Source organism: Carassius carassius, chromosome 24 (assembly GCF_963082965.1).
Source record: "Carassius carassius chromosome 24, fCarCar2.1, whole genome shotgun sequence".
Classification (NCBI taxonomy): domain Eukaryota; kingdom Metazoa; phylum Chordata; class Actinopteri; order Cypriniformes; family Cyprinidae; genus Carassius; species Carassius carassius.
In genome coordinates, this window is record NC_081778.1 from 19,341,658 (window position 1) to 19,367,809 (window position 26,152).

The following is a 26,152-nucleotide window of genomic DNA, read 5'->3' on the forward strand; positions in this document are numbered from 1 at the left end:
CAGATGTGTAAACTGCCCATGCCACACATACTCATGCAACCCCATTCTATCAGAGATGCAGGCTTCTGAACTGAGCACTGATAACAACTTGGGTTGTTCTTGTCCTCTTTAGTCCGGATGACATGGCGTCCCAGTTTTCCTTAAGCAACAGAGATTTTTCCAGATTCTCTGAATCTTTGGATGATATTATGCATTGTAGATAATGATAACTTCAAACTCTTTGCAATTTTTCTCTGAGAAACTCCTTTCTGATATTGCTCCACCATTTTTCGCCGCAGCATTGGGGGAATTGGTGATCCTCTGCCCATCTTGACTTCTGAGAGACACTGCCACTCCGAGAGGCTCTTTTAATACCCAAACATGTTGCCAAATGACCTAATAAGTTGCAAATTGGTCCTCCAGCTGTTCCTTATATGTACATTTAACTTTTCCGGATAACTTTTTCTGTCCCAACTTTTTTGGAATGTGTAGCACTCATGGAATCCAAAATGAGCCAATATATATCAAGTATATAAAGTAACAATTTTTTTTTAGTATTGATTTATTCATGTCATGCTTTCGTTGTGGCTTGTCTCTTGCCCTTTCTCAAGTTACCTCTTTTTCTGTCTCGCAGTATCAGCAGGGACAGCCAATAAATGTAGCATGCTGTAATTTTGCAGAAAACCTAACAATACATTTCTCTTACATTTAGATTGCTGAATATTTCATTTCTCTCAGTCTACACTGGCTGAGAAAATTCCAGTCGTTGCTTCAGTATCTCCAAAGTCCAAATATACTGTCTTTTATGCTTTGAATTCACAGTTTATGTGTGTGTGTGTGTGTGTGTGTGTGTGTGTTTGTGTGTGTTTGTGTGCCTGTATGTGCATGTTTAATTGCAATTGTGTCATGACATGCCAGTCTCCTATTTGCCTCGCAGTAAGAAACTCACAAAGCAACTGGAGGAAGGTTGGAAAATGGACCAAAAAAGTCTGTTTAATATTTCATAATTTCATCAGGATATATAAAAGAGAGAGAGAGAGAGTGACAGGAAAAAGAGAGCAGATAGAGTGAAGGGGTTGAATGAGAGTGAGAGAATAGGAGACGAGAACCCAGCTGGGGGCAAAACTTACAAAGATTAGATACACAGTAACTCATGAATACAACTCAAAGAGCCATTTTCTTTTAAAAGACAGACAAGTCTTTGCTTCATAATGATTGCATGGGCATCTTTTCATAATGGGAAATTGGTATTAGGTATATCTTCTTTTTGAAATGTACACAAAATAATTACCCTGGAGATAATGGCACATCAGTAGTTAAGACTGCTGCTGAAGCACACAGTAACTTCAGGGACTCATTTGTATTGTATACTTGCAAAATAATTTAGTTTAACTTGTATACAGTCAGAGAGCGGGTGAGAGAAAAAAAAGTGTTTACATTTAAAGTGTTTAGCAGATGCTCTTATCCATAGTGACTTGTGAAGTTCACATATGAGACTGTTCTTATCAACAGATGGCAATTTGTAATTAACAATATAGTCTGCTAGGAAAATAAGGGCTTTCTGTAAAAATACAAACAAGTACATTTAAACCTTATTCAGATGCAATAAAAGCTTGTTTGAATAAGCCACTGCAAGATTTACCTACTTAGGTAATACATGTTTTGTTGAATGAGAGTCTGAATCCTGAGCCTGCATGTTGAAAAAAAAAATCACCTTAACAAACGCTCATTAAGATCGATTGTACCAATTAGCCTTGCCTGATGGCACAGTATAGTCTATTGAAGTCAAGACGTGCTGACTAGCATTTATATTCCAGACCTCCGGCAAAAAAAAAAAAAAAAAAAAATTACCCTTAAGTACAATGAATTGTTACAGGATCTCTCTTTCATCCTGAGGAGTTTCTCTGGTTTCAGCACCACAGTCAGTGAACAGCGCCAGTTAGTGCTCCCTGCAGCCAGCATTATACTTCTTATTACTTCTTCAATGGTTTTAAATGACTTTAATTTGCTACTGTAGCCTATCTGAAAGAGTGTATTCATTTTAAATGGCCATTTATTGTAGTGCAGTTGCTAATTGTGTGCTGAGTAGGCCTATACCAGACTTTTGGCCTAAGAAACCTAAAAATGTGCGTTCTTTATTAATGTCTAAATTGGCATGTTTTTATTGAAGTCAAAATTAGTACTTTTAAAAAAATAAGTACTAAGTATATTGCTCCAATAGCAAAAGAAAAAAAAATCCATGATAGCATTTCTATAAGCTTACAAAAGAGAAGAAAATATAGAGAGACTGGTTGGAAGAAGATGTCAAATTTGCTGTCACTCCCTTAGCCTTTGTATTAGTAACATCTATGCGGCAGTGTTAACTATATACATACATTAAGGTAATATAACATAAAGTATAGTGTTATAAATGGACATTAATGAAATGTAAAAGCTAGATTTACAGTGTTAACAATTGTGGAAAATATAATCAGCAGTCAGTGAAAAGGTCATCTTAAGTGGTCATTTTAGCACAGCAATGTCAACTATATTTAAAATGTTTAAACAAACCCAAACGTTTTTATGATAAATTCTATAAAAGTACTGATATGCAATAAACATTAATTTAACAACATTTTATGTAACATACAAACCTAATAAACATAACAGATGAGAAAAAATTAAGAAGAAACATAGTTATTTCAAAGAAAAAACATCAAATTCAAACAAAATTTGAAATGCAACGCAGAGAATTCTGGGAACGTAAGTTTACGGGTTTTCCCTGTAAAGTTTACAGGAAATTACCGTTAACCAGTCTAAAATCACAGTCATTTTTTTACAGTGCAGAATAATTAACCAGATAAGTAGAAGAAAGAAAGAACGAAAGAAAGAAAGAAAGAAACAAAGAAAGAAAAAGCTTACGTGCATGCAAAGGGGGTTTCTTAACGCCCTGATTGCATTGAGGTGCCAAAAACTACCCACGTTCCGAGAAAAGCTTTATAACCCTCCCTCAAATCCCTCCTTATCAGAGAGAGAGAGAGAGAGAGAGGGAGAGAGAGGGAGGGAGAGAGAGGGGAAACCTCTGCTTTAGCCTCTTTTAGACTCAGCTGAGCTCAGAGCGCGGATCGTTTCGGCGAAGGGAAAGAGCATCTGCAATCGGCCATTCAGCAAATTCGTGAGAGAGTTGACCGGTCAGTTGAAGACAAGCGATCCTGGTTTGAAATCACGCGAGCTAAAACATTACTCAGATTAAGAAGTACCACAGTACTGAATTAACACTGGAATGTATATTTTCACATCACTGTACAGACGTTACTTTGGGGAGGGTGTTTTTGAGGAGGACATGACCTCAGTTTAAGTGTTTCTTGTCTTGGATATAAACAATAAACGCTTGAGTCTGTGGAACTGAACAATCCTGACATCCAGAGCAACATCCAGTAACGACGTCTGGGCTGGAGAGCAGGTGCTTGTCTCATCTTAAAGAGGAAAACAGTCAGAGGATGTGACACAAATATGGGACGGTGTTTCCGATTAGCAATCACAGCAGATTCGTATTTTATCGGCGTGTCCGTGTAACGCCGTCCAGTATAGTGACTGAAGCGACCGGACCAGCAAACAGAGTCGTCCTCCGGCTACTTCCACTCGGTATAACTCCTCCAAGATCACCTCTAAAGTAACTTGCACGACTGGAGCCCGCTCATGGGTGCCGCTGGACCGGATGGCGTGCTACTACCTTGTGATCAGCTCCACGCATCTCAGCAATGGACACTACCGGAGCATCAAAGGAGTTTTCCGGGGTCCGCTCTGCAAAAGCACCGGAGGCGAATCACTGGTAATACTACTCACTCGTCGTTTTTGTTTATTAAACATCGCCACGATGCGCTATTAGGAACTCATTAAACACGTTTTGTTGGTTTGGATTGGTTTTGTGTTTTAGTTGTCTAAGTTAAAGTATGTTCATAAAGCGCATGTGACAGCAGAATCTGGATATAATCTTTTTTTTTTGTTTTTTTGATGGCCATAGGCTACTAACCTACTAACGTACCTTTGAATGAAATGTAAACAAGAGAAGATTTAATAAGCTAACTACAGTTTGCATTAGACAGTGAAATCCTTAAAGCATTTTGTTTTATGTAGTAGGGATGAGGGATTTTATGTAGGTAATGTATAGCATCACTGCATAGATTATATCTAAGATGATGTCAGGCTTGTGAGTCCATGAGGCATTTGTGACTTTATTTGTGTTGTGATCACAGACCCCTGACGCTCTCCTAACAGAGACTGATGGCAGGTCTTGCTCTGTTGGGCTCAGACTATTGAGCTATATGTTAAACTTCGACCTCAAGCACTATTCTGGTACCCAACTATAGATGCCACCATTTTTACAAGCTTCAGTAACGGAAAAGGGAAATTCTCTGATGGTCCTAACCATCCTAGACATCCTAAACAGATCTAACTTTATGTACTCCAAAAATCTTTTTTATTTACAACATAAAAAAACTAAAGGGTATACTGATTATTATTATTTTTTGTTGTATGATTTACTTTGAAACAATTTTCACAAATAACTACAAAAGCAAATAGCATGTAACCCATTTATTTTAACATCAAATTTAGTAGACTAAAATTGTATTTTCTTGTAAACATACTCCAGTAATTATTATTTTTTATATTTTTTTTCTGGTTGGGCAGTCAGGTGAGACACAGGGACCACGACTGGTCTAAAGTATACAGATGTTGCCCATTCACAATGGGAAAGTGCCCATGCAACATTTTTCAAAAAGTTGTCCAATGTATCATCACGTTAAATCTTTGGAGGGCGTCATTGGCCTCTTCTGCTGATGATATTGTAGTTATTTTTAAGTCGTTTTTGGTCAGCATATTGCATGACTTTAAAGCTTCCATTTGTTGTTTAAAACTTTAAAAAGAGTATGCAGCAAACATTAATTATATTAGATAAATTAAGAACATAACAGGACATGTTTAGTGCTTCTACAAAGCAGATAGAAACAAAAGATGAGAGCTGGGTGACAGAAAACATTTTGTCTTGTCCTGGCAATTTCACTTGCCTATGCTATTTCAGCCAGCATTATAACCATTTCATTTACATGCTTCATTAAGGCTGTGCTCAGTGTGATGGTGTATGTGCCTAAACTTTGAGTCTGGTCCAGGCCTTTTCCTGTAAGGAAAATTATGTATGCTAATGAAGACTTGTACACAATCAAAGACCAATTGAGACCAATTGAGACTTGTACCTGATGTACCTTGTAAGTTGAGAGAGAGAAGTGTGTGTGTGTTTCATTTGGACTGCCCTACAGGATGGGCAGACAGTGCTGGCTGATTGAAAAGAAGCTGGACTCAGTGGTGATAGTTTTGATGGGTAATTTCAGAGCAGCTGTTGTGAAGGGTGCATTTGCTCCATCTTAAATCAGAGTGCCATGTTCACTCTAACTCAAAGCATGAGGACACACACACACACACACACACTCATGCAGGCACATATTCATATCCTGAATATGACTGCAGAATGACATGCTCAGGTTTCTCAGCCGCTCTGACTGACAGCCTCTGTTGTCTTACATCACATGCACATTAATAATCATTTGCATATGTTGCAGTGAAGTGCTCCCAAAATGTCAGATATGCAATAAATGATTTAAGCTTTGCTAAATGTCTATAGCATAATAATCCCTTAGCTATGCAACATTTAGGGTACTTTGTGTAAAAAGATTAGGAGATGTTGAGGCCAAAAGAAAGTGGGAACTATATTCATTTATGGAGGAAGAAACATTGGCAGTTATTCAAAAAATGCTCCAGTTTGTCTCTAGCCCTGCACTAGATGGCACCTCACTGGTGCATAGGTATCAGGTTTTTGTTCAAGTTTCAGTGATATACAGTATAATGTTGGACGCAATAAAGGAAAGGAAAAATGTAGTTTAAAACACATGTGCCAGTTCATGGGTTTGAAATGCATTTTTAAAATGGTGTTTTCTGAGGTGTACTTATATATCTAAGGATGTATTATTTTAATCAGTCATAATTATGATTATAAATGATCATTTTAATAAATTTTGTCCTCTAATTTGATCGCTCCATTAGAAGGGGCGTGTCTTCTGTGATACTTATATATACAATATAAATGCCCACTACTATGACTGGCTAACATCTTTAAATATGAAATGAGCATTACAGGTGGAACTCTCTCTGGAGTTTTTGTTCTTTTGTTACTATAACAGCTGCCAATATTAACAAATTGGGAAAATGTTAATTATATCCTAATTCTTAGGACTATTCCTGTTGCACATAGTCATGTCTACAGTGCACACAATGCAATAATCTCCTAATTGCAACATGATTTCTGCAGTCTCACCAATACTTTCATCTTAGCTCACTGTAAATTATTCCTGATTTTAATGGGAATTTTGGAAAAATGCAGAAATAAATACTGAGATTGAGTCATGATTCTCCTGATTTCATATCATTTTGGAAAAGTAGAAAGAATAATTTCATATGTTAAACTTGGCATTTTTAAAAGCTTGCAGTCTGTTTTTATTGTTGAGTAAACTCTTATACTCTGTGTATATATCAAAAACATTTTGATTTTCAAATTTAAATTATGAATTGAAGCATAAACAATTACAGAATATTAAGAAAGTGTTAAGTCCTGGATCGGTCCAGTCTTCCACATATTTTGAAGTTTATAAAAACAAATTAATTTAAAACATAAGAACTTGATGCCACAAGGCTAAAACTGAACATTATCTCTAAAAAAAAAAAAAAAAAAAAAAAAAAATCTAAGTACTATTTATTTTGTAAATATTATGTTTTTGGGGAATCACATTTAACCTTGCTCTGTAATAGATATTACCATACATATCAAATAATATAATTATGATATAATTATATCTTACATATCATGCTAGATCATATTATATCATACTTTAAGTGCCATTAACACAAGCTCTTTTCTTGTTTGTTTGTTTTTGGTTGCTTGGAGACATCTTTGACTCAACGCCTATAAAAAAATTGTAAAAATAAACACATGCTCATCATGAAAGAGATGCATTCATACAGTCATTGTATGTATGAATTGAATTTTTTTATGTACTGTATTCTTTGACCCGCTCAAAGGGGTTAATCCAAGTTCTCTCCCCCTAGACCAGCATACATTGCTATAAATGAGAGATTCTGTGCAGATTCTGTTCATAAAAATCTTTAGAACAGCAAAAACAGCTGAATCTTGCCGCGTTTTCCATGGCATAGCCTTAAGTGTCCAAACCTAAACCTTTCCAAATGTTCCCCATCATTGATTCTATTTAACTCATTGGACTGGAATGTCTCAGTCTCAGTGAGGTGTCCCAGAGTACTTACCGTATTTTCCAGACTATAAGTCACATTTTATTTCATAGTTTGGCTGGTCCTGCGACTTATAGTCAGGTGCGACTTATTTATCACGATTAATTTGACATGAACCGAGAGAAATGAACTGAGGGAAATGAACCAAGAGAAAACATTACCGTCTACAGCCGCGAGAGGGCGCTCTATGCTGCTCAGTGTTCCTGTAGTCTACACTGAGCAGCATAGAGCGCCCTCTCGCGGCTGTAGATGGTAATGTTTTCTCTTTGTTCTTGGTTCTAAATAAATGCGACTTATAGTCCAGTGCGACTTATGTATGTTTTTTCCCCTCATCATGACGTATTTTTGGACTGATGTGACTTATACTCAGGTGCGACTTATAGTCCGAAAAATACGGTATTTGGATCAGCTTTCCGCTACAGCAGTCAACACCTGTTCGTATGCCCTGTGGTTCACCCAGTATTATCAAGCTCGTCTTATGGGGCTCCATCTCCACTTTTTGTGGAGAGGCTCCAAACCGATGTCATGCTGAACTTGCTCAGTATCTGGGTTATTTCCTCTCACTCTGCTCATGACACTGTGTGGATGTTTTACGCTGAGCGCCAACAGGGACCTGGTTTGCATTCCAAACTGCCGTCTCCCACCACATTTTTAAAACATGTAACCACTGAAGAGGCATATGTTGATAGCTCTGCCTGCATGAGAGAGACACAAATGCACAATTTATGTGCATAGGCGATGAGTTTTTATTAGTTCTAAAACATTAGGGCTATTGCATTAGAGTGAAGGGACTTGTCAGTTTCAGTTGGCTGCTACTGAGATAAAGAGGCATTTCTTCATGGCTTTGTGTGCATTCAATATGTTAATATATATACATGTGTGTGTGTATATATATATATATATATATATATATATAAAATGCTTCATTTTTATTTATTTTTTTACTAATATTTGAACTTTTTTCCTACAAAATCGAAGTCATGTGGTACGACCAAAATGCATGTTGGAAATAATGATTAAACTATGTGCCCAACTATGTAAACCTACTGTACATCATTGACACATTAACTGTTCTTACATCATTGTACTATACTCTCTGCTTTAGGTCTGAGCAATAGTTCTACAATGGATCATAATGGCATGATATTAGCTGCAGCAGTCAGCATTTCATGTTTTACCCGACTAGTCAAATGATCTTTAATGACTCATGAGTGTTATGCTCAGGAAATGTCATGGTGATTTGAAAAACCACTGGCTACCTAATGTCTTCTTAGTTAACACATTTATTTAATTTCTATTATGTAGTTATGGATTATGGAGTTTGCTGTTCATGCTACTTGCATATTAGCTCTTAAACTCTTCTGAACTGCTGCCAGTCAACTGATATAATGCCACTGTGTGCTTTCTTGTTAAGAGCTGCCAAAGAAACTGTTATCTGTGATGCCACAACTTGTATTTCTGACACAGTACCAAATAAAGAAATTAATTAACAAAAACTAGCAGGCGCTCCTAAGTCTTTTGGCCCTGTAGGGCTGTCATGTGGAGAGGCAGTTTTTCAAATGTACCCTACAAACACACACTAATTAGTGAATACTGTAGTAGTGTTTTTGGAGACATTGCCAGAGTTCTTCTGGATTGAGTCTGTTTCAGTTTGTTCTGTTTCTTCATGTTATTCTAGACAGACTGATAAAGGTGAGATCAGATCTCTGTGTGGAGCGGTCAACCAATATTTTTTGACAGCCGATGCCGAAATCTTAGTGAGCAAGGTGTCTTATGGCCAATAAAGCCTAGATAGATAGATACACAGACAGAAAGACAGACAGACAGACAGATAGATAGAATTTTTATTTTAATATTTAAGAAATTTGAAGAAAAAAATAATTAAAATAAATGTCAAATAGATATAGTGTAGCACAGTTTGAAATCACACGTTTAATGTTTGTCCACATTTAATTTGCATGGGCCAGTGTCACACAGACTACATGCGATTATGCAGGATACAAATGCACGCTCTTCAAGAAGCAATTGGTGAATGTTAAAAGGATGTGAGAAAGTATTATAACGTTTACCTTATTAAAAAGTATTATAATTTTTAATGTTGGGTTTACCTTACCTATATTGCTCAATGACTTCACTCAGTATGCATAAAAATCACCTTGTCCTGTCCTGATATATTTACTCAGTTTACAAGCATTGCTATCTTTTTTGGCATGTGATTAGGTGGTTCCCTGTTACAGTATATATAATGCTATAGTGCTGTTATATGGCTTTATAATAAGTTATAATAATGATTAAATGTTAATTTGATACTTTATTTGTTCTTTGTCTCTCTATTGCAAATGCCTTACTAATGATTACGGCCATTCTGGTAATATGTGGCAACTGCTGTATTTAGCTCAGCTCTTTTTGAGGAGCTTTAGAGCTGTTGCTGTGCTAATGGAGTGTAGCAGTCGGCATTTAATATTCAGCCCCAGGGCCGGCCGCAGCCGTCCTCTGAGTTTGCCTGTCTGGAACTCTTTGTGTTGGGGTCCTGGGGTCCACGTTAACATGGCCAGAGAGCTCTCATCACACAGGAAGGCTAATGAATCACTTTATCCTTTAGGTCTACAGTGCAGAAAAATACAAACAAAAGCAGGCACACAAACACAGAGACTTCGCTTAACACACAGATGGACCCTTCTTACTTAAATACATTTGTAGGTCATTTCTGCAGCGCTAATTTGCCCGATTAACTGATTAAATGCTTTATGAGGGTCTAATTAATCAAAGAGGTCATCCTACATTCGCATACACACAGCGGCACATTACAGCGGTTCCCTGTGCCTCCAGTCTTTTTGCTTTTAATCGGAAAAAAAAAATCCTGACATAGCATGGGAGGAAGTAACAATAGACGAGAATCTATTGTTTTCAAACCGTAGGCAGAATTGGATGTTCATTAATGGCCCTCACTTACTGTAATTATGCAATGAATTAAAAGAAAGGTGAGGTAGAAGACAGAAGGAAATAGAAAGCGAGAGAGAGAGAGAGAGTGCCTGAGGCTGACGCAGCTCAAAGTATCTCAGCCTCACACTGTTTTAACAAGGTTGGTGAGAGGCAGAGAGAATGACAGAATGGGTCTTGATGTGTACCGGCAAATACACAGCCTAAATGGCTTGAGGATTTTCTAACATGTTTGAAAGCAATTTGTCCAGGCATTCAAAGGCCATTCTAATCAGGGGAAATGATTGTTAATGGCCTGTAAGTGTTTCTAAATGGGTCTAGAGGAGAGAGGGAGGGAAAGAGAGGAATTTATTCACATTTCTCTCTAAGGATCCTTGTTGCCTCTCTGTCTCTTCAGGAAAATCTTTTCTAAGAATAATGGTTAATGAAAAGCTTAATTTGAACAATGAATGCAATGCTGATAAACAAGATTAGCAAGAACGTCTCGGTTACGTATGGTAACCCTCGTTCCCTGAAGGAGGGAACGGAGACTAGAGCTGAAACAACGAATCGATTTAATCGATAAAAATCGATTATTAAAATAGTTGTCAACTAATTTAGTCATCGATTCGTTGGTAAATAACTTTTATTTGCCGTAAACGGCTCATTTCATGCATATTTCAAATCTGCGGTGACCAAAGTGTGGCAGTAATGAGCCACCGGAGGTTTTACTCAGCCAGTACAGCAGGAGAAGTTGCGAATAGCCAATAGCTGGCCTCGTTTATGTCATGTGCTTCCGAACAGCGTCTCTGCAGCATTTAGCGGGATGTGGGAGAACTTTACTTTGAGCCTTCAAAAAAGAAGAGTAACCTGTAAACTCTGCACTACTGAACTGTTTAAGGGGACGTTCACATATCGCGTCTTTTGCGCGCTCAAGTTCGTTATTTCCTACACCGCACTGCATCGAGTTAAAAACATCTCAACTTTTCAGAATGCTGCAAGCGCATCGCGGGTCATGTGACAAGAACTAACCAATCAGCTTCATCCTTTCCCGTAACAACGTTAAAAGCTCAGTCAAGATGAAAGGAACAGCTGATCATAGTTGTATATGGATTTCCATTTTGAAATAAATTTAGTAGCAGAGCTACTGCAAGCGATTTTTTGAGCTGCAAATCCATTTATCCTTTGCTGAAATGTCCGCGTCTTCAAGGAGAGAGCACGTCATGGTTGCTTATCAAAGGCAGACGCCTCAGGGGCGCTTCTGCCCGAGCGCTTTGGAAAGAAGGAGAAAGCGGTGCGCCTAGCGTTTTTCCACGCGTTTTTAGGCGCGATTTGTGAACGGCCCCTAAGACTTTCATTTGTGCAGATTCTCCAGTAAAATGTTGTTTGCAAATGTTTAGTCGTAAAAGCGGATAACATTGCTTTTTAACAGTTAACATTAAAAGCTTTACAAACATGTTCTGTGATCAGTTTGTAGTTTACCAGTTCAAAATTCAGTCGTGCAGCCTAATTATGACTGAATGACAGAGGTAAATGTTTAAAGATATTTGAAATGCACTTTTTTTCTAAGTATTCACTGCTCTTTTTCACACAGCAGGTTTTTTGTGTGTGACTGTCCAATTTTTTTTTCTGGACAACCTTCTGATGGATTTTACTTTAAATTGTGTGTTCCATTCAGGTTTCATGCCACTGGCACTTTATTCGAAGGATTGTTTACAATTTCTCAGCAAAAGCTATAAAGCTGTTTCCCAGTAAATAATACAATACAATGCACTGCAATTTTATTCTGTTTTATCCTTATAAAAGAGATATTCTTCGTGAAAATATGTTCTAAAAGGTTCCTTAATAAGCTTTGTTCGGGATGTTAAACTACTTTAGGAGGTCTAAGGACTGCCATGGTGAAAACATTATTTTAAATCTCCTTGTGAAATTTGCTAGAGTATGGGTCAGTGTTCTGATTGCAGAAGAGTTCGACAAAGGATTACTAACACAATAACACAACTCCAGGTATATTTTTGATTAGGATATAACAGTGCAAAATGGTTAAAATCTCTTAAAAATCTATGCTGAAGGATAAAGACCATTTATTAATAATTTACTTGGGGAAAAAATGGAAAAAACTAAAATATAAGTACATAAACCGATTAATCGATTAATCGTAAAAATAATCGACAGATTAATCGATTATCAAAATAATCGTTAGTTGCAGCCCTAACGGAGACACCACGTCGGTGACCAACGAATATGGGATATCGCTTCGATAGACCAATCTACTTCGAGTGTAAACTAAACGAGCCAATGCACATTGGCATGCAATTATTGCATCCAGCTGCCGCTGATCACTGCGTGAGTATAAGAGGGCAGCAGGTGCAATGCATACCAGTTTTTCGCTGAGGAGTCGAGCCGGGGACCCGGCAGCTCAGCGGCGGTACAGCAACCATGGCGACGGGACGTGGCGTCTCCGTTCCCTCCTTCAGGGAACGAGGGTTACCATACGTAACCGAGACGTTCCCTTTCAGTCGGTCACTCTCGACGCCACGTCGGTGACCGACGAATATGGGATCCCTATCAAAGCGCCATGGGTGCTGCCCCTTCCAGTGCCCTGTGCGAGCCGCCTGCGCCCCTATTAGGTGTAGGCCGGGGCTCTGAACAAGTAGCTCCACTCACCGTTGTCAATGCACTACCTCACTGGGTGAGATTGGATAACACTGGGAAAACGTACCCGGTCCGCTTGGAGGCGGGACGCTGCGGAAGCCCCATCGTTCCCGAAGGAGGTCTCGGAGGTAGATACACATATAGCATCCGTTTAGGAGTATAAGGAGAAATTTGAGGTGATTAAAACCCTCCTGGGAAGGCAGAAGTCTGCCGGGGAAACACAGGCTCTAAGGCTATACCGTGGACTATACACATATGAGTACCGCTTAGGTCTCAATATGGAACCCACCCTTCCATGGTTCTCACAGATTCATCATGAAGGTCTGGCGCCGGACGTTCCGCTGCGTCCAGCTGCTTAGGGTGATGGAGGATCTCAACAGGGTCTACAATACGGACACTCTGGAGCGGTTTAAGCAAGCCGACACTAACCGGGGCCTCTCAGTGCCACTACCCGTTTGAGGTGACAACACAGGAGGATACCGGCTCTACACGAAGGCTATAGAACCTAGCGAACGTGTTAGGGGTCGCCCAGCCCGCAGCTCTACAAATATCTGTCAGCGAGGCGCCACGAGCCAGCGCCCAGGAGGATGCAACACTTCTAGTTGAGTGAGCTCGCAACCTGAACGGGCAGGGCACATCATGAGCCTGATAAGCCAGGGTTATGGCATCCACAATCCAGTGGGCCATCCTCTGCTTAGAGACGGCACTCCCATTCTGCCGGCCTCCGTAACAGACAAAGAGCTGGTCTGAGGTCCCGAAGCTTTGTGTCCGGTCTATGTAGCACCTTAATGCTCGGACGGGACAAAGCAAAGCCAGGGCTGGGTCTGCCTCCTCCAGGGGCAGCGCTTGCAGGTTCACCACTTGGTCTTTGAAGGGTGTAGTGGGAACCTTGGGCACGTAGCCAGGCCGGGGCCTTAGGATTACCTGGGAGTCAGCCGGCCCAAACTGTAGGCACGAATCGTCGACCGAAAATGCATGCAGGTCCCCTACCCTCTTGATGGAGGCCAGTGCAAGCAGGAGCAGAGTTTTCAATGAAAGAAACTTTAGCTCGACTGAATGCAAAGGCTCGAATGGGCCCTGCTGTAGTGATTTAAGCACTAGAGACAGGTCCCAAGAGGGTATACAGGGGGGGCGGGAAGGATTTAACCTCCTGGCCCCTCTAAGGAACCTGACGATGAGGTCATGCTTACCCAGAGACTTCCCATTCACGGGGTCATGGTACGCAGCAATAGCGGCAACCTGGACTTTGAGGGTGGAGGGAGACAGCCTTCGCTCCAACCCTTGCTGCAGAAAGGATAGCACGACCGCAATCAGGCATCTTCGGGGGTCTTCTCGGCGAGAAGAACACCACTCAATGAACAGGTTCCACTTCAAGGCGTAAGCGTGTCTCGTAGACGGTGCTCTCGCCGAAGTGACGGTGTTCACTACCTCTTGGGGTAGGTCACCTAGAACCTCCGCGTCCCGTCCAGGGACCAGACATGGAGTTTCCGAAGGTCTGGACGCGGATGCCAAATAGTGCCCCATCTCTGAGTCAGTAGATCCTTCGTCAGAGGAATTGGCCAAGGAGGGGCTGTCGCAAGGAGCAATAGTTCAGGGAACCAGGTCCACATGGGCCAATACGGCGCTAATAGCAAGACTTGCTCCTTGTCCTCCCGGACTTTGCACAGTGTCTGTGCGAGAAGGCTCACTGGGGGAAACGCCTACTTGCGTAGGTCCCGAGGCCAGCTGTGTGCCAGTGCGTCCGTGCCGGGAGTTCCCTCGGTCAGGGAGTAGAACAACTGGCAGTGAGAGGTCTCTGGAGAAGCAAACAGGTCTACCTGAGTGGCTCCGAACCATCTCCAAATCAGCTGGACCGTCAGGGGATGGAGTCGCCATTCTCCCGGGAGCATTGCTCGAGACAGCTCGTCGGCTGTACGACTGAGCAGGCCTGGAATGTGAACGGCACGAAGTGACCTCAGAACCTTCTGACTCCAAAGGAGGAGGTGGCGAGCGAGTTGCGACATGCGACGGAAGCGCAGACCACCTTGTCGGTTGATGTACGCAACGGTCGCAGTGTTGTCCGTTCGGACCAGCACATGCTTGCCTCACAAGAGACCTTTGAGACGGTTCAAGGCAAGGCGTACTGCTAGCAACTCTAGACAATTGATGTGCAGGGGCACCCCTGCCCGGAGAAATGCAAGATCTGACCACGGAGTGAGGATTTGGCGACAGGCCGGTGTAACTTGGACCCGGTGAGTGCCGCGCTTCCACGCCCACCTCGGGACTCGGCCATAAAGCCAGTGCTGGAGCGGTCTCATATGTAATAGGACGAGCGGTGTAAGTGTCGCCGCGGCCACCATATGCCCCAGGAGCCTCTGAAAGAGTTTCAGTGGGACCGCTGTCCTGCTCTTGAACGTATTCAAGCAGGCTAGCACCGACTGCGCACATTCCTCTGTGAGGCGTGCTGTCTGTTCGACTGAATCCAACTCCATATCGAGAAAAGAGATCCTCCACGGGAGCTTGCTCTTTTCCGAGCTGACCTGAAGGCCCAACAGGCTCAGGTGTCAGAGCACCACATCCCTGTGCTCGCACAACTGATCTCGAGACTGTGCTAGTATCAGCCAATCGTCTAAGTAGTCGAGAATGCGAACACCCTGCTCTCTGAGAGGAACAAGAGCTGCCTCCGTGACTTTCGTAAAGACACGGGGAGACCGGGACAGCCTGCAGGGCAGGACCTTGTACTGATATGCCAGTCCTTCGAACGCAAACCGCAGAAAAGGTCTGTGGCGCGGAAGGATGGACAAATGAAAGTACACGTCCTTCAGGTCGATCGCTGCAAACCAATCTTGGGGACGGACGCACCCGAAAATGCGTTTATGTGTCAACATTTTGAATGGTAGCCGATGGAGGGCCCGATTCAAAACTTGCAGATCCAAGATCGGTCGTAACCCACCGCCTTTCTTGGGTACAATGAAGAACAGGCTGTAAAACCCCATCCTCATATCGGCTGGAGGGACCGGCTCTATCGCGTCCTTCGCCAGTAGGACTGCGATCCCTTCCCGCAGGACAGGGGCATCGGACGCTTTCACTGTAGTGGAGCGGACACCGCAGAGCTTGGGGGGGAGCCGGGCGATCTGAATCGCATAGCCGAGGCTGATGGTTCGCAGAAGCCAGCGAGACGGGCTGGGTAGAGCTGACCAGGCGCTTAAAAACCGTACAATCGGGACCAGCGGAACCACAGCCGTACCCGCAGTGGGGCAGCGAGGTGGAACACAGGGACCCAACTCGGGCGGCTTGTGAGCAGGCCGGAGTGTGGTGCGAGTGTGGGGTGCAGGGCTCACCTGGTTCCACGGGTTGGCAGAGGGTGCGTGAGTAGGGCCTTTGTTGACGCTCTCGAACCGCCCGCTGCTGCCATCTGGCGAAGGAGGAGGATGAGTGAGGTCCGGAGCTTGGCCGTCCGCTACTCTCCGTGCCCTCCTGGGACCGAGAGAGGAAGAAAACTGCTCTCCTGTCGAGATTTCCAGATTCTCCGCCTGGCCCTCCTCCAGGGGAGGGAGAGGTGCCTTCACCATCCCCCAGAAAGCAGCTACCTCTCTCTGGGTCACCCGTCCCGGGGCCTCTTGCTCTTCTGCTCACCGCCAAGTTTGACGGGGGCCGGGGCGGGAGGGGCAGCCTGCCTGCGCCCAGCTCCACGGCACCACTTGGAGGCTGCTGCAGATGCGGCCCGTGAGCGGGGGCGGATGCAGGGGGCTGCCCTCGGCGACGAGCAGGCTGGGGCACTGCGGCCGGCGGGCGGGTAGAGGCAGCAGGGTCAGTGGCGGTTCGGAGCTCCTTTAGAACTTCCGGGTCATGACCACCCTCGTGCAGGTCCTTCAGTGCCTTTACCTGGTGCACCTGCAGTAACGCCATGGCGTGTAAGGCGGAAGCAGCTTCCCCGCAAGCCGTATAGGCACTGCCGGTCAGACCAGACGAGTGCCTACAGGCCCGGGAAGGAAGCACCGGGTCTCCACGCCAGGAGGAGGCGGACTTAGGACACAATTGCATCGCTACTGCCCGCTCCATCCGGTCGGGGGGAGGCCCACTGGATACCACTGGTACGCTCGCTGTAGAGGGCCCAGCGGGGTTTGCCACCACTGTGACCCACAAACCATCCGCGCTACTGCCGGAAGTGGTTCTTGTCTGTCGGCCGCCAGAACGAGCCCCAGATCGTGGCCGCGGGACTCCGCCCCCCTGAAGGTAGCGGAGCCTGGTTCGCAGCTCCGAGATGGTCATATTCCCGCAGTGAGAACATGACTCATCCACGAAAGCCACCTCAGCGTGCTTGACGCCCAGACACGTGAGGCAGCGATCGTGACCATCACCCGTTGCCAGGTAACGACCGCACCCAGAAACGCACGGGTGAAACGGCATCCTTACAAGGACGATCCGTCGTCTTTACAAAGACGCACCCGTGAAGCTCTTTTAGAGAAATTTGCTTTTTAGGAAATGCTCTTTTAGTGCTGAGGCGCACAGGGGAATTGGCCGTTTGCAACACGACAGGGGTAATGCAGCCTGAAGTGTGCAATCCACTCGACACAGGAACGATCGCCGTTGAAGCGCCGTCTCGCCAACACACGAAGCTTCCGAGAGCGTGCTGAACTCGTAGTTCACAGCAGACACAGTTAAGCAGAGCGATACTAACGCTCGGCTCCGAAGCGAAAAGCTGGTATGCATTGCACCTGCTGCTCTCTTATACTTACGCAGTGATCAGCGGCAGCTGGATGCAATAATTGCATGCCAATGTGCATTGGCTCGTTTAGTTTACACTCGAAGTAGATTGGTCTATCGAAGCGATATCCCATATTCGTCGGTCACCGACGTGGCGTCGAGAGTGACCGACTGAAAGGGAACATCTTTTAAGTTATCTCAATCCACTGATCCATCCCAGTCTGGCGGAGTTCGAAAACCCAAGACAGCCATATTTCAGATGCCATTTTCACATTTTCCCAACATTTTTCAATAGTTTATCTCCAAAATGTATTAAAATAGAAATTGTAGTTTGTAAATATTTGCAATGATGTAATATTAAAATAATAATTCACAATGTTACTATTTCCCTGTATTACATGTCAAATAAATGCGGCCTTTGTGAGCATAAGAGACTTCTTTCATAAATATAAAAAAAAACAATCTTACTGACCCTTAAATTTTGAATGGGGTTTATATTATTTTATTATTATTATTATTATTATTTTAACGCTTGAGGTTTATGCTTAAGGTTGTGTGTTCTTGTTTTGAGTAAAAATCTTTTGTAGGTGAAGTTTGGAGGCCGGTTACTACGGTAGTTGTAACAGTGAATTGCTACAGTAAGTCTGTTGTCATGGGGATAACATTGCCAGAGGTGAAGGTGGAAGTTGTGTGGTTCCCTTGATAGACCACTTTTTTTTTTGTTGCATCAGATGATTGGAAAAGAATGAGAGAAGGAAAATGTTAGCACTTCTGTGGCTAGAGCTGGACTGTGTGTGTCAGGTTTGTGAGGTGAAGGTGAAGACTAAATGTCCCAAGGATTGTAAAACCTGAAATAACCACCATTGTGTGCATGTACGTTATGAAAAATGTATTTTTTTTTCTCACATTAGTGAGATTCGCTAAAGATTGGATTTAGCAAGTGTTTTTAAATTATTCGTGTTTTTAAAGATTAACATTAAGTGAGAATTACATAACGGCAGAGGTAATCAAAATGTTAAATTATGGGAATTAATTGAGCATGCAAAATTAAATATCCTGTTACCAATAAACCTAATATCAGCCAGTAATGTATATGGTACAAATATATGCAATATACTGTGCAGCGTACTGTTTTACTCCAAGAGCTATGTGTGGTTATTTATGATATGTGTGTCAAGATGAATTACTGTGTAGTGGATCCCAGTTATGTTATGTGTGTGTGTGTGTGTGTTGCTGTTGTTGTAAATGTATGCATGAAGTTGTTGTGGAGCTCTAATTTTGAGTACAAAGCTGAGCATAAACCATCCGTTGAGAGGACTAATTAAGACCTGGAGATTTTTTCAGGCAGGGTGTTCTGACATTTAGCCACACAGTAACCTGCTATAAACAGACGTCAAGAGAGAGGTTTTTATATGAGTTATGCTACCTGTCACTTGTGACAGTGCAGTAAACTATACAGCCATGTTTACGTTTACTTTCACTTTCACTTTTAACGGAAAGGGTGGAGTGAGTAATTAATGGCGGAAAGGGAAATGGAGGTGAGGCCTATTTAGTCAGGTGGAAGGAGGACACGTCATCGGGGTATGTTTCGATTCGTGAGAAGGAGAGTGAAGTAAATGGTTACCATGTGGAGTGTAAGGCGGCGTTTGTTTGAACTGAGGCTTCCCGCGCACGCTGTCTGATGCGACGTGGAGTCTGGCGATTCCATAGCGACGCGCCTTAAAGATCGGCTGTTGTTGGTGAGCGGTTCACTCTCAAACGAGTCCAAGGCGTTAAACTTCCTTCCTGGAGCCAGACGAGGTCCAACTACACTCTCCAGTTTGCGATTCTGTCCGCCAAAATTGTTTGGCGTGAATATGGACACACGAATCTGCCAGTGTTGACGCCCAGCTAGAGTGTGACCAGTATGACCTGGGATTTCCTTTATAGCGTTTGTGATTGTGTGAACACTGATTTGGAACTGAGAAATTTAACTGTTACGTTAAGAACTATATCTATCTATTTCTTTATTTACTGTTTGTTTGGTTGTTTTTTTCGAAATAAGTATTTTTTTTTTATAATGTTTATGGACATCATGCAATAAATTCCAACTTGTTTTGAAATACTTGTTTTTGTATGTAATCAGTGGTTTTCTTTTGCTATCCTGGGTTGTTTGATTTTTGTCAGTTTTAGAAAACTGTCTGGCGCCCGAATTTGTCGTTAAAAAAATAATAATTTAAGTTTAGGGCAGCCACCACCACTGTTACAGAGTGGCGCCCGAACAGGGACTTGAACACAATTGAGTGTGAATACGTGACTACTTGTGAATGTGAATTTGCATTGACTTATTGAATTTAATTTTTTTCTTTACTTGAATTGTTATTTTCTTTTTGTATTTACATAATTGGGAAGTTTTGAATTTTGGAACTTAAGTGTGGGAATCCTTTTTGCTACACCTGTTAATTTTCTCAAACCTGGGAATTTTGAACTTCCTGTTAACCGAATTTTCTTGGTTGCCACACATTTTTTTTTTTTTTTTTTTTTTGAAATCGTAATGAAGAGCAACTTTAATTGAAACCTATTATCTGACTGCAGTGAGGATTTATTGTGTAATTCGTGACCTCAACGTGATTGGTGATCTGTGACTAATTACCCTGATTTATGCTTTCCAAAAAAAAAAAAAAAAAAAAAAAATTTTTTTCTTTTTTGATTGACTTTTTGGACAATTGTTTTGAGACACTTGCTTAATGTTGTGAACTGTGAACTACATTTGTACAATTAAAAGGCAAGGTAAATTATATGAATTAACTGACATACACACTACTGATTTGCAACACTTTTATTGCATCATTTATTGATATTATATTTCCTTTACATAATCATGGCAGAGCACCCTTCCCCACACTCAACCTTTGTCGAAATGGAGGCTCCGGATGTGGCCACCCCTAATTGGCCACCTATGTACCGTCCAGCTCCTCAGGAATCCTATGCTCCAACTTTCTGCCACACGCCCACCCAGTTCAGTCGCATTGTGCAGCCAGGACCACATGTGCAGTTTGTGTCCACACCTTTGGGAGGCAGCATTCCAAATCAACCTTTCCCACGGGAACCAAGACCTCCAGAACCCATGCAATTATGCACTCCATCACCTGCGACATCATCTCCAGCCGCTGCTTCACCACCACCTTCTTCATCTTCAGGGGTACAGTATGACCTGCCTAGAACTCTCCCAACACCTGGAAGAGAGATTGGTCAACTCACTGCATGAGCACAAGGTAACTGGGACCAGTTGCATGATTTCATGACCAAACAAGAGAAAGCTGTAACTGAACTCACTAATGAATTCAAGTCCAACTCGTCCAGCCATGAGAGCCAGATCACTAAACTCGCTGGAAAGATGGACGAAATCAAGCAACAACTCTCCACTACATTATCTGCAAACAAGCAGCAAGCTGAAACTGAGTCTGATCAGACAATTAAAGCTATGAAAATGATGATGGCTCAGGAACTCCAAAAGGTAGAGAATACCTTAGTGGGAGAAGTGCGCTTTATGGCGCAACAGTTGCAGTCTGAGATTCAACAGGACATTCAATCAGTTCAACAGCACTTTAAGAAGGATTCTAATCAACTGCTGGAAAAAAGTAGTCAATTGACATTACTCACTGACAAATTGTCCACAAACATGAAAGAACTGCAAACTAAAATGGAAGCAAAGTTTGAGAGTCAAGAAAAAAGAATAACTGACCTGAGTGGGAAAAGTATTTCTCTTCATAACCCCTTATCTCAATCACCATCACAAGTGACTCATCCAGCAGCCCCTGCTACTGCTGTTAAAACTGACCACATCAAGCTAACATTTCCCGCATTTGGAAGGCCAGCTGACGACCCAGATCCTTTGTTGTACATAACACGATATCAAGACTTTCTTGCTGTACATCCTCTAATGGACGCTGATATCTTGGCCACCTTCAGGACAGTTTTATATGGCACTGCGCGTGACTGGTGGGAAGTTGCAAGATCATCTGTCACAACATGGAGTGAGTTTCAGTCTGTTTTTCTTGCTGCTTTTCTAGCTGAGGACTATGAAGATGAGTTGGCTGAACGTGTCCGCCATCGGATTCAAGGCGAAAAGGAGTCCATAAGGGATTTTGCTTTCACCTACAGAGCTCTCTGTAAAAGATGGAAACCAAGTTTAACTGAAGCAGACATAGTTAAGATGATCCTTAAAAACATAAAACCTTACCTCGCTAGTCATCTTCGTAGCCATGTAACCACCGTGAAAGAGTTGGTTCGACTGGGTCACCAACTGGAGAAAGACCATGAACAACAGAAGCAGTGTGACAGCAAAGCTGGTTCCAAAACTGTTGTCGCATCACCCAGAGGGATGACTCCTGTCCAACCTGCTGTACAATGTTGGCGATGTAGAGGACTTCACGCACCAGGTACATGCCCTCACTTTACTTCTCCAGCTCAATCAACCCCGTCTTCAGGTTATAAGCCACCTAGCAACAAACGGAATTTCCAGTCACCCAAGCCACCTGGCCAACCTTCCAACAATTCAGTGTCTTCAACAACTATGAAGAATTCTCAAACACCCCCAGGTAAACCCATTTCCACCATTACAGCTAGAAGTACATCATCTACTCCTATCAATCCTGTCAGCGTGCCTCAACAGTTAATTGTGCCTGTTAGTGTTGGCTCATGGAAGGGAAAAGCCATTGTGGACACAGGTGCAAGCTATACCCTTATCCATGAGTTTCTCTGGAAGAACATTGCTCAATCACCCCATGATCTCCAACCCTGGACACTTGGACCTTTGTATCTTGCTAACGGTGAAGCAGAGGTTCCTCTTGGATGGCTGAATGTCTCAATTAATATTCATGACAAAGTATTCACCATACCAGCTGCAGTTCTAGCACCCAAAGCTCTGTCATATTCAGTAGTCCTGGGCCTGGATTTCATCTTCTTTAGTGGTTTACAAATAAGTGTAATCGACAAAAGGTATACCTTCAAATCTACTCCTGATGTGGAACACCCATTCCAACCAGGCTATGCAAGTGTACCTGAGAACAGACCCAGAAAAGGAAAGCAACAAGGTAATACCAACCAGAGTATCTCTCTCTTGAGTTCAATCCCTCCCCCTCAACCCAAATTTACATTCAGCACAGATGACATGGACATAAAAAACTTTATTGACAGTGCAGTGAATGGAGCCCACTTACCGGCTGATGGAAAATGCCAGCTACGTCAAGTCCTGGAGGCCAATCCAGAGGTATGTGCACTCAGACCAGGTCGCACTGATGTTCTCCAACATCGTATTTACCTCACCCAACAAGTACCAATAAAACAACGACCCTATCGCATGTCCCCTGCCAAACAAGCTGTTGTGGAGAAACAACTGGAAGAAATGTTGAGTGCAGGCATTGTGAAACCTTCTCATTCAGGTTGGGCCTCACCTGTCGTCCTTGTCCCAAAAAAAGATGGGAGTCTCCGGTTTTGTGTAGACTACCGTAAGGTAAATGCTGTTACGGAAAGTGACGCATACCCACTGCCAAACATCGCAGAGATATTGGAATCTCTTTCTGAAGCTGCTATTTTTTCAACCATTGATCTGAATAGCGGTTACTGGCAGGTGACCATGGACCCTGAAAGTACAGCGAAGACAGCATTTATTACACCATTTGGATTATTTCAGTTTAATGTAATGCCATTTGGATTGAAAAAGGCCCCAGCTACCTTCCAAAGATTAATGGAAATGGTTTTGGGCGAACTACGTGGTCACAATTGCTTTGTGTACATAGATGACATTATCATCTATTCCCCAACCATTGAACAGCACTTCCTTGACATCCAGAGTGTCTTATACAAGCTGAAAAAAGCAGGCCTGACTATCAACCTTAAAAAAAGCAAATTCTGTCTGCAGGAACTAGCGTTCCTAGGCCATGTCGTGAGTATTCAAGGCATCTCTGCTGATTCCAGCAAAGTTGAAGTTATTCGTTCTTACCCAATTCCAAGAAACCTCAAGGAGGTCCAGCGATTCCTTGGTTTAGCCGGGTGGTACCACCGGTTTGTCCCATTCTTTTCCCAGATCGCTGAACCCCTCAATGCCCTGAAGAAGAAGGACAGAGTTTTCCAGTGGACGCCGCAATGTCAGCAGGCTTTTGAGCAGTTGAAAATAAGCTTGATGACACCTCCCATTCTGGGACACCCAAATTTACAGCACCCCTTCATTGTCTACACAGATGCTAGTGAGACCGGTCTGGGCGCTGTGCTGACACAGAAGGACCATGAGAAAGAGGAAGTCATAGCTTATGCTAGCAGAGCTTTGAACAAAGCTGAAGTGAATTATTCTGCAACGGAAAAAGAATGCTTGGCAGTAGTTTGGGCTCTGGAGAAGTGGCAGCATTATCTGGAACACAAGTTGCAACTTGTATGCCAGCCACAAGGAGTCAGAGGATCTCCCAATCTCTCTGGATAAGATCTGGGAAGAACAACATAAAGACACCGTAATCATGAAAATTTTGCAGACCATGGCAGAAGGTGATGACAACCTGAAAGGACAATATGAAGTACTGGAAGACAAGCTTTACCGTAAAGCTCACCTGGCTGACAACCAGCTGCATTATCGTGTTTGTGTTCCTAGTAGCCTCATTCAACAGGTACTTCAGCATTATCATGCTAGCCCCTTGAGTGGCCATGGAGGAATATTCAAGACCTATAAGAGAATTCAAGAAGTGGCTTTCTGGCCAGGAATGTGGAATGATGTCAAGAAATGGGTAAAGAGATGTGTAAAATGTCAACAACTTAAGAGTGACAATCAAAAACCTGCTGGCAAACTGCAACACACCACTTTCACTCACCCCAATGAAATGTTGGGTGTGGACATAATGGGGCCTTTGCCGTGTAGTTCCAGCCGAAATGCATATCTCTTAGTCTTCATCGACTACTTCACTCGATGGGTTGAGATGTTCCCCATGCGAAATGCCAATGCACAAACAGTTGCTGCCATTTTCAGGAAGGAGATTCTGACCAGATGGGGTGTGCCTGATTTCTTGCTGTCTGATAGGGGTACACAATTTGTTTCGTCTGTATTTAAGGATGTCTGCGAAAAATGGAAGGTAACTCCTAAACTGACAACTGCATACCATCCTCAGACCAACATGACTGAGAGAGTCAACCGCACACTTAAATACATGATAGCGGCATACCTAGATGAAAATCACAACAAGTGGGATCAATATTTATCAGAGTTCAGATTTGCCATCAATTCTGCTGTCCAAGAGACCATAGGGATGACTCCAGCGGAACTGCAACTGGGAAGAAAGCTACAGAGTCCAATGGACAAACTTCTCCGAGGTAAAAATCTCAATCCTGATGTGCCAGCATACGATGTTGTTCATTGTTTAACCCAGCTTCAATCCAAAGCTATGGAAAACAGCAAAAAGGCTCATGTTAGACAAACAAGAAATTATAACAAACACAGACGAGAACTAACATTTAAAGAAGAAGATCGTGTGTGGATAAGGAACTTTCCACAATCTAGTGCAAAAGCTAAATTCACTGCTAAACTAGCAAGTAAATGGAAAGGTCCTTACCGTGTAATAAAACAGCTGGGTCCACTGAATTACCGTGTTGCACTGGAGACTACTGGAGAAGATGTTCGAACAACCCATGTGTGCAATATGAAAATGTGCTACCCGACAGCCGAAGAGTTAGAGTCCCAAAGTAAGGAAAAACTCCTAAAAATATTCCAAGACAACTCTGATGAAGAAGATGCGTTTCTGGGATTTTAACACTCCCAAATAAACAACCATGGGTTGTTTTCTTTCAGGGGGGGAAGAGCGTGTGACAGTGCAGTAAACTATACAGCCATGTTTACGTTTACTTTCACTTTCACTTTTAACGGAAAGGGTGGAGTGAGTAATTAATGGCGGAAAGGGAAATGGAGGTGAGGCCTATTTAGTCAGGTGGAAGGAGGACACGTCATCGGGGTATGTTTCGATTCGTGAGAAGGAGAGTGAAGTAAATGGTTACCATGTGGAGTGGAAGGCGGCGTTTGTTTGAACTGAGGCTTCCCGCGCACGCTGTCTGATGCGACGTGGAGTCTGGCGATTCCATAGCGACGCACCTTAAAGATCGGCTGTTGTTGGTGAGCGGTTCACTCTCAAACGAGTCCAAGGCGTTAAACTTCCTTCCTGGAGCCAGACGAGGTCCAACTACACTCTCCAGTTTGCGATTCTGTCCGCCAAAATTGTTTGGCGTGAATATGGACACACGAATCTGCCAGTGTTGACGCCCAGCTAGAGTGTGACCAGTATGACCTGGGATTTCCTTTATAGCGTTTGTGATTGTGTGAACACTGATTTGGAACTGAGAAATTTAACTGTTACGTTAAGAACTATATCTATTTCTTTATTTACTGTTTGTTTGGTTGTTTTTTTCGAAATAAGTATTTTTTTTTTATAATGTTTATGGACATTATGCAATAAATTCCAACTTGTTTTGAAATACTTGTTTTTGTATGTAATCAGTGGTTTTCTTTTGCTATCCTGGGTTGTTTGATTTTTGTCAGTTTTAGAAAACTGTCTGGCGCCCGAAT

General features: G+C 42.8%; 1 protein-coding gene across 1 annotated transcript in view; it reads left to right on the top strand.

Annotated features, from left to right (window-relative positions):
• The first annotated feature begins 3,078 nt into the window (after positions 1–3,078).
• The window catches only part of LOC132103101 (G patch domain-containing protein 8-like), a 128,247-nt gene continuing 105,173 nt past the window's right edge, over positions 3,079–26,152 (top strand). The window contains exon 1 of the mRNA XM_059507928.1: positions 3,079–3,790. Coding sequence (XP_059363911.1) covers positions 3,677–3,790 — 114 coding nt within the window. The 5' untranslated portion in view covers positions 3,079–3,676. The remainder of the gene's footprint in view (positions 3,791–26,152) is intronic.